This window comes from Eubalaena glacialis, chromosome 7, assembly GCF_028564815.1.
Source record: "Eubalaena glacialis isolate mEubGla1 chromosome 7, mEubGla1.1.hap2.+ XY, whole genome shotgun sequence".
In the NCBI taxonomy this organism is placed as follows: domain Eukaryota; kingdom Metazoa; phylum Chordata; class Mammalia; order Artiodactyla; family Balaenidae; genus Eubalaena; species Eubalaena glacialis.
This window is the reverse complement of record NC_083722.1, coordinates 68,438,833-68,448,195: the sequence shown is the minus strand read 5'-3', so window position 1 is coordinate 68,448,195 and position 9,363 is coordinate 68,438,833. Positions and strand designations below refer to the sequence as shown.

Here is a 9,363-nt window from a genome sequence, read left to right as displayed (position 1 = left end):
AAAAACAGTGTTTCATTTAAATTTCATCTAAACTTCACATCTCCCCACAATCCTATAACCCTCTCTCTTCTTAGTGGTCTTAGGTTGATTGGGCTTGGACCCTGTTACGTTCAGCTTCCAGGCTCCTAAGATGAAAATTTTGAAAATAAATGTGTGAATTAAAAATGTTGCCTGACATATCAGTAAACAAAGGCTATTGCGGCCATCAACCCATCAACCACTAAAGCCACCCCAACTGTGCACTCTGAGGGGATTCAGGATGGAAAAAAGAACAGTATATTGGTCCTAGATAGCTAAGGTGCATATCAAAGGAATAATTTCAATGAGCCCAGACTCTTGCAACTTCCCATACACAGAAAAGCCCTAAATTCATTAACTTGAGATGTCTGGTTTTCTTTTTTTTTTTTTTTTTCAATTGGGGTATAGTTGTTTTTGGTTTTCTTATTAACAGAAATCTTTTGATGTTCCACTACCTGGTTTTTGTTGCAAAACTCGTATGTATCCTGGCTCCTCCCTTGCCTCTTTGGAGCAGTCCCCCAAAGCGATCTGAGAGGCTGTCTTCCTGGCTTAGGTCCTCACAAAAGCCAACAAATAAAAAATAATTCTCAACTTTTAGGTTGTGCAGTTTCTTCACTTCACAGATGTAACGTGCATTTTTCATTCCTAAATATGTCATGCCAGGTAGGCATACATATGACGGCCATGCCAGTTCCATCATAACGGGGATTGGTTCATAACTCAGAAAGGTTACAGGAACAAGGATGTCAGGGTTCTGCGTAGCTTTTGCTTCACTTCTTGAACAGGCTTAGATTTTTTTCTCTTTTGGGCCCCAGACAGTTTGTCTGCTAAACTGAAGCCTCCATCCCTCATGACTGAGGGGGGAAAAAAAAAAAACCCCAGATACATCTACTCAGCTGAAGCTGACAGGTATACTGGGGTCCAGCGTGTACAGGCCACACAGCTCTGGCCACGCTGACACCCGTAGGGATTCTGGAAACAGCGGGGAAGGGGGCGAGCTGCTGCCCTCCCCCGCATCGCCCGGCCTGGAGCCGACATCAGCGCTACCCCTCCGCTCGGAGCCTCAACGCTGAAACCCGAAGCAGGACGTCCGCCCTGCCCTTCACATCCACTTCTTGCCACAGACAGGCGCTGCGGCGCGCGGTTTCAGGGGAACATAATTTCCAACACAGCTCACGCCAACAGATGACGAAAGAGCTGAACTCTAGAGCGTTCTGCGGTCGCCATGTTTGTAGCAGGCACGGACCTTGACCCGCCTTTCCTCTCAGTGATTGGACGCGTATGGATGGCGTACGGCAGGGGCGTGGCTCCGCAGGGAGACGCCCCGCGAAGTAACGGATGGGACCAGGACGCCATCTTGGATCCTGGCGTCGTCCCCTACTTGCCCTTCCTCCCGGTGATTGGACGAGCCGGTTGGGTGTCCTGGAAGGGGCGTAGCCGGCCAACCAGACCGGGGGGTGTGCTTTGTCTGGTTCCCTTGTGTTTGAACCGTATAGATGCTTAAGATGCTCTTGCTTATTACTGGACGCCGGCGATGTAGCGAGGTAGAGAAGGCTTGCTTGGAGAATTATCTTTCCATTATAATGGAGCTTTGAAGAACTCTGAAAACCTCCTGGGGCTGCTTTGAAAGGTGTCTTAAGATGCTTCTTCAGGGACTTCCCTGGTGGTCCAGTGGCTAAAACTCCGCAATCCCAATGCAGGGGGCCTGGGTTCCACCCCTGGTCAGGAATCTAGATCCCACATGCTGCAACTAAGAGTTAGCATGCTGCAACTAAAGATCCTGCATGCAGCAACGAAGATCCCGCGTGCCGCAACTAAGACCTGGTGCAGCCAAATAAATACATTTTTAAAAATTTATTTATTTTTATTTTTGTCTACGTTGGGTCTTTGTTGCTGCGTGCGGGCTTTCTCTAGTTGCGACGAGCGGGGGGCTACTCTTCGTTGCGGTGCGCGGGCTTCTCATCGCGGTGGCTTCTCTTATTGTGGAGCATGGGCTCTAGGGCCGTGGGCTTCAGTAGTTGTGGCTCACCGGCTCTAGAGCGCAGGCTCAGTTGTAGCACACGGGCTTAGTAGTTCCGCGGCATGTGGGATCTTCCGGACCAGGGCTCGAACCCGTGTGCCCTGCACTGGAAGCCCTTTTTTTTTTTTTTTTTAAAAGATGCTTCTTCAAGGATGGGCTTCCCGGGTGGCGCAGTGGTTAAGAATCGGCCTGCCAGTGCAGGGGACGTGAGTTCGAGCCCTGGTCCGGGAAAATCCCACATGCCGCGGAGCAACTAAGCCCATGTGCCACAACTACTAAGCCTGTGCTCTACAGCCCGAGAGCCACAACTACTGAACCCGCGTGCCACAACTACTGAAGCCCGCGTGCCTAGAGCCTGTGCTCCGCAACAAAGAGAAGTCATCCAGTGAGAAGCCCGTGCACCGCAACGAAGAGTATCCCCACTCACCACAACTAGAGATAGCCTGTGCGCAGCAACAAAGACCTAATGCAGCCAAAAATAAAATTAAAAAATAAAAGAAAAAATAAAAGAAAATTCTGGTTTCCTTTAAAAAAAAAAAAGATGCTTCTTCAAGGATGCACTGTCATTTTTCAGGGAGAAAGATGGGGAGCACATTCTAGGAAGAGGGGGGCTGACTGCATGAAAAGCCACGAAACGTAGCTATCGCGGGATTAGGGGTGAGGGGCACAGAATGGCAAGAGAAGAAGCTAGGAAGGGGTTGGGGTGAGATTATGGAGGGCCTTGAATGGCTAAGGAGTTTGGACTTTATCCTGTAGATTAGGTGATAAAAATGGACTTTTGGAGGACTTTAAACCAGTGTGACATAACCATTTAGTGAACTCTAGAAAAATAATTCTGTAACTGGAGAATCCCAGTCTTTCCCAAAGCGTGTTCAGTGAACCACTTGGGGAGCTTGTTTATTAAATGCAGATTCTTGCCCCTCCGCAGACCTGCAAATCAAGATTCTCTGGTTGTAGAGCCAGGAAACACATTTGAGGGAAAGAAATGCACAAATCATAAAGGTAGAGATTTTAAAGTTCACAAGCTGAACACACTAGTGTAACCAACACCCAGATGGAGGAACTCTCCAGCAGCTCAGAAACCCCCCTTCCCCCTCCAGCCATTGCTGACTGCACCAGGGGTAAAAGTGACTACTTCTAATATCATAGATTAGTTTGCCTGTTTTGAATTTTCTATAAATGAAATCACAGAGTATATACTCTGTCTGGTTTATTTTGCCCAGTGTTGGGTATAAATTCATCCATGCTGTTCCCATGTAGTTGCTGTTGACTCCATCACTGCAAACTTCCACAATTTATCCATTCTCTTGTTTATGGCCTTTGGGTAGTGTCTAGTTTGGGGCTGTTACCAAGAAAGTGCTGCTATGAATATTTTTATTCATGCCTTCTGCTTTATAAATTATAAAGCAGGATACCAAGGCCTAAAGACTACCCAATTACTGAGCCCCTCCCTATTCAGGTACTGTACCAAGAAAAGATTTCAAGGTTCTGCTTTTATGGAACTTATGTCAATTGGCACAAAACTACAACCTAAGTGAACGGAAAAATCAGTCGAACAATTGCCATTATGTTAATAGCTCTAAGGAAAACAAAAAGCTGAGCTAGAAAAGAGAGAAGTAGAACAACTGCAATTTTTTTATGTGGTAGTCAGGTTAAGTCTCAGAAGAGGTATCTAGAAAAAAATACAAGACATAAGTTGCTACTGCTATTCAATGAGTATGAAGAGGGAAGGGCATTCCTGGCAGGGGAGACACCATGTACAAAAGTCACAGCACAAGACAGTTCTTGGTGGCCTGGTCAAGATCAGTGTGGCTGAAGCACAATGGTGAAGGAGGCATGGCATAAGATGTGTTTGGATATAGGAACACATGATGCAGGGCCTTGTAGGCCAGAATAAGGAGTTTAGATTTTATTCTAAATACTGTAGAAAGCCACTAAGGTATTTTATTTTATGTATTTATTTATTTTTACATATTCTGGACACAAGTCCCTTATCAGATATTTGATGTGCAAATATTTTCTCCTATTCTGTGGGTTGTCTTTTCATTTTCTCTCTCTTTGTTTTGGCTGTGCACCGCGGCTTGCAGGATCTTAGTTCCCCCACCAGGGATCAAACCTGCGCCCCCTGCAGTGGAAGCGTGGAGCCCTAACCACTGGACCACCATGGAATTCCCTGAAGTACTTTAAAAAGAAAGTGATGTGATCTGATTTGTTTTTTAAAAAGATCCCTCTGACTGGTGAGCAGAGAACAGAGTAAAGGGAGCAATGGAGAAGGCAGGTCACTTAGAAGGCTGCTAGAACAGTCCTGGGAATATACACTGGCAGAGAGCTTAGAGGAAAGGACTGAAATACATTTGGGAATTGTCAGCACAATGATCAACACCTTAAGGATGAAAGTTAACATTGCCATATTGGGACAAAGATATATCCTGCAGGTGTTCTGATGTGATGCATCAAGGGCACAGCATTTCTACCAAAAACTGCATAATCTGAATCTAATCATGATGAAAACTACAACAAATCCACATTGAGAGACCGTCTACAAAACAACTAGCCTGTATTTTTAAATGTCAGTACTGTGAAAGACGAGAAAAGGTTTACTACAGATTTTAAAAGACTAGACGTGATAACTAAATACAAATTGTAACCCTTCATGAGATCATAGAGCAGGAAGATTTTTTTTCATTTGCTGGAAATGACATAAATGGAACAACTGATAATATTTGAATAAGGAGTGCAGATTAAATAATGGACTATGTAGGAATTCCCTGGCTGGTGAGGATTCTGGGATTTCACTCCCGGGCCGGGTTCGATCACTGGTCGTGGAATAAGATCCCACAAGCTGTGCCGTGGCCAAAAAAAAAAAAAAAAAAAAAGAATATGTTATTATTAATTTCATGAGTTCGACCACTGAACTGATTATGTAGAATAATGTCCTTGTTTTTAGGAAATATCACATTTAAGTATGTAGAGATAAAGGAACATCATGTCTGCAATTTCCTCTCATATGATTCAAAAAAAAAAAAGATTAAAAGATAAAGCAATGGTAAAATGTTACCACTTGGGGAACCTAAGTGAAACGTTTATGGGAATTATTTGTACCAGTTTTGTAACTTTTCTGTAAAGTCTGAATTATTTTAAGATGAAAGGTTAATAAAATTACTGGAGTCACTTACGGAAAGAAAAAATCTAGTATTAAGCCATCAGTAACATTTAGACAAAAATCGGGAGAGAACGTACTGAGTAGCGGAAGGAAAGATGGAAGAAGGTTAAAATAGGAAGTCTAAAGGAATGAGGACAGAGTCACAACGGAAAGCACAGCTTCTGCGCCTTCACCCTCAAGTCCTAAGAGACAACCTTCCTACAAATTACCCGGGGTATCAACTAAGCCAATCCCGCGATTCCAGTCCGGGAAAAGGAGCACGGCTTCGGCACACTCCGGCGGGCTCCGGCTTCTTTTCCCAGTGAGCATGCGTGCGCGTACGGGCGAACGTCCCAACCAATCGGTGCCCACGTCGGCGTCTCGTTCATCGCAGGGGCGGGGCGGCCTTCTACACATGCGCACGGTTGGGGAGGGCTTTCTTCTTTTTCGCCGAACGCCGCCAATATGGTGAGTGTCCCAGGTGTGGGCTCCGGGTCTGCCCGCCATGCCGTTCCATCTCTGCTTGGGTTGGGGAGTGGAGGCGCGGAATGGCGCCCAGTGGGTCTTAGGTAGCGCGCGGTGAGGGTCCTCGGGTGGGCAGGACATGGAGTTGGGAGCTTTCCGGATGTGCGCCTGACGAGCGCGTGTGGGGCCCGGTAGGCCCGGCGCTGCCTGGGCCACGCGTGCGCGCTTCGGCCGCCTGCCCCGGACCGCTGGGGTGGCCACCGGGGCCAAGCCGGGCTGGGGCTCCGGCCGTGCAGGCCCCGTAGGCCTGGAGGCCAGCGGGAACTTGGCTTTTGCCGCCGCCGCCGCCTCTGCGGATTTCGTCCATCTAGCTTGTTCCATGGCATCTGGGTGTGTTACCCTCAACATTCTTTTTCCCTGTTCTTAGCCACACTACCTTTAAGCTGCAAAGCCTTGCAAACTAGGGAGTATGTTTAATCAGTTTTTCTCCCCCACCTCTCAATTTTAGGTGTTCAGGCGCTTCGTGGAGGTTGGCCGGGTGGCCTACGTCTCCTTTGGGCCTCATGCCGGGAGGCTGGTTGCGATTGTAGATGTTATTGATCAGAACAGGGTAAGTGCAAAGGAAAAGCGTCACAGTTTCACATGGCAGTGGATGGTATGCAGTGTAGATGATAATGGTAATTCTCCCAACAGCCGTCTTAGGATAGGAGTACCACGGGTGGTAGCTTTATTTTAGGAAACAGCCAGCGCAGATAGGGGTTAGGAGTACAGACTTGAATTGGCGCATACTACTGGGTTTGAGTAATACTTCCTCTCCTTCAGCTAGGCAGAGTTTTGAACTAATTATGGGTTAAAACATAGGTGAGGTTTAAATCAGTTACTATGTTTAAAGCAAGTTTAGAACAAAGCCAGGCACATGGAAAGCCGTTATTTGCTATTGTCACTGTTTGAGCACCACAACTAAGGGATTGACCAAAGGCCGTGAATAATCATAAAGTTATTTGTTGGGAATGTAAGGGTTAAAGACTTTAAATTATATGTGGTTGGGTTTTATGCTGTGCTACTGTTGCTAAGTCTTTTTAAGCTTTAAAAAAAGCATTTAAATATAAGAATTTGATGATCCTGAAAGGACTAATGATATAGAATATCTGCATTTTGAATGCTGTTACATTTTTACACCGAGATCCTTGGTTTTACGTCTTCTAGGCTTTGGTGGATGGACCTTGCACTCAAGTAAGGAGACAGGCTATGCCTTTCAAATGCATGCAGCTCACTGACTTCATCCTCAAATTCCCACACAGGTAACTATCCACCAACCGTCACCCCTCCCCTAGTTTTGTTAATGCTAGCAAAAGTTTGCTTAGTTTAATTTTAAAATGTTTTTGCTATTTTGTGGTTTTTCTCTTGAGAACATAGTAAGCAGTGTGAAAGTGAGAGCAATTTAGGAGAGGGATTTACATCGTAGAAGTGGACAGGCATTATTTACTTCTAAAATGCCCTGCGGTCCGGTAGTTCTCTGGCTTTCCCTTTATCCAGATTTCCCATCCTTTTTCTCTTGTCCCCCTTTCTTTCACGTTTTACACAACAAAAGCCTCCCTATATGTGTGGTTCCCCCAACATATGTTAGTCCATTTTAGCTTCAGAACAAAAATAGCGATTGTCTCTTGCAACTCTATCATTAGTTGAGCTTTTTGTATGTGTTAGCTATTAAGTATTTAATATACATCATCTCCTTATGACAGCCACAAAGAGGTTCTATTCCCAGTTATTTATAAGGGATTAAGGCATTCATTCTGTGATTCTTGACATGATTTAGGTTATAGAAGCTAAACACTATGGTGTGTTGCTGTGCAGTGACAGTTGTTTCCAATGGAGCATGTGCTGTGACATATTACTAGTTTATTTTCTAAACATACTGGGTTTTGATATTTGAAAGGAATTTCAAAATGATTATAATTCCATTTTATGGTGTTTGAACACGAATCTTTATAAGTGTTATTGTACAAAATAAAAGCATAAGGCGTAAGGATTAACTTTACATCATTCTTTATGAAAAGGAAAATGCTTTTTACACATCCACTATTTGAGTGATATTATATACATGATCAGGTGATTTTTAAACCCAGAAAGTGGAATGGTTTGCATATTTTTATTAAAATTGTGTGTTTGAGATTATAAGACATCCTGACTTAGTGAACACCATTCAAACAAGTAAAAGATACTGATAAATTGTGTCAGGTGGTGTGTTTTCTATGGAGACAACTAGAGCTGGAAGTAGAAAAAATGAGAAGGGTTCTTTTGGCATTTTCCTTATGCTTTTTTAATTTGAGGGGTATAAATTGTGCCTTTTCAGAGGACGAAAAGCTGTCCTTGGATCTCTGTGGCTTCAAAGATGATATCTATCTGTTTATTTATTTATTTTATTTTTTGGCTGCACCGGGTGTTAGCTGCGGCATGCGTGTGGGATCTAGTTCCCTGAGCAAGAATCGAACCTGGGTCCCCTGCATTGGGAGCACGGAGTCTCAGCCACTGGGCCACCAGGGATGTCCCAAAGATGATTTCTTAATCTATGGTCTTGGCTCTGTCTAGTGCCCGCCAGAAGTATGTCCGAGCAGCCTGGGAGAAGGCAGATATCAATGCAAAGTGGGCAGCCACAAGGTGGGCCAAGAAGATTGAAGCCAGAGAAAAGGTAATGATTTAGAGTCATTTGAATTTGGACCTTTCCTGGGGAGAATTACAAGGTGGTATGACAGGGATTTTTTTTTTTTTTTTTTTTAACAGAAAGCCAAGATGACAGATTTTGATCGTTATAAAGTCATGAAGGCAAGGAAAATGGTAAGTTTTTAATTAATTCAGGATTGTTGTATTCCAACCCTAAACTAGTTTGTCTGGTTAATTTTGCTTGCCTAAGCTTATAGACCAAAGTTGACTTCATAGGAGTCTTAGACATCATAAGGGTTGTCTTCTATACATACATATTCCATACATATAAGATGGACATGTGTTTTGTATGCATATATGATAAACATTTCTCTTGAAATTTTTCAGAGGAACAGACTAATCAAGCTTGAAGTTAAGAAACTTCAAAAGGCAGCTCTCCTGAAGGCTTCTCCCAAGAAAGCACTTGCTGCTAAGGGGGCAGCTACGGCAGCTGCTGCAAAGGTTCCAGCAAAAAAGATGACTGCCACGGGTAAGAAGGCTCCAGCCCAGAAGGTTCCTGCCCAGAAAGCTGCAGGCCAGAAGGCAGCACCTCCTCCAAAAGCTCAGAAGGGTCAGAAAGCTCCAGCCCAGAAAGCACCTGCTCCAAAGGCATCTGGCAAGAAAGCATGAGAGCATAAGAGGCTGTTATAAACAGAATAAAGGTTCTTTTTGACATGTTGGCAAGTCTAATCTATGGATTAAAGTCTGTTACTGGGGCCGGGATTATGAGGCAGATTGATGGTAGGGTTGTTAACGTCGTCATTGGAGAATCAGTTCTTTAGTCCCACTCTGCCCAGATTCAAAGTCATCACACAAAGTCGTAAGTAATGTTCTCTTGGGAAATCATGATAATTAGACCACTGGGTTAATTTTTTTCCCTTGTACAAATATATTTCCCATAAATAAGTAAAATCCCAGCTGCTTTTGATGCTCGAGTTTAGTAAATTTTCTTATAAAAATAAACTAGGAAAACAAATACATTATACATTGGTTCCTTAAAGTTTCTGGTTCCCAATCA

General features: G+C 44.2%; 1 protein-coding gene across 1 annotated transcript; it reads left to right on the top strand.

The window, feature by feature from the left end:
* The first annotated feature begins 5,568 nt into the window (after positions 1 to 5,568).
* Positions 5,569 to 9,029, top strand: RPL14 (ribosomal protein L14). Its single transcript, XM_061195283.1, has 6 exons — positions 5,569 to 5,648; positions 6,154 to 6,255; positions 6,852 to 6,946; positions 8,235 to 8,334; positions 8,427 to 8,480; positions 8,694 to 9,029. Exons 1-6 carry the CDS (start codon positions 5,646 to 5,648, stop codon positions 8,973 to 8,975), a joined length of 636 nt encoding a protein of 211 aa, XP_061051266.1. The 5' UTR covers positions 5,569 to 5,645; the 3' UTR covers positions 8,976 to 9,029.
* The last annotated feature ends 334 nt before the right edge of the window (positions 9,030 to 9,363 follow it).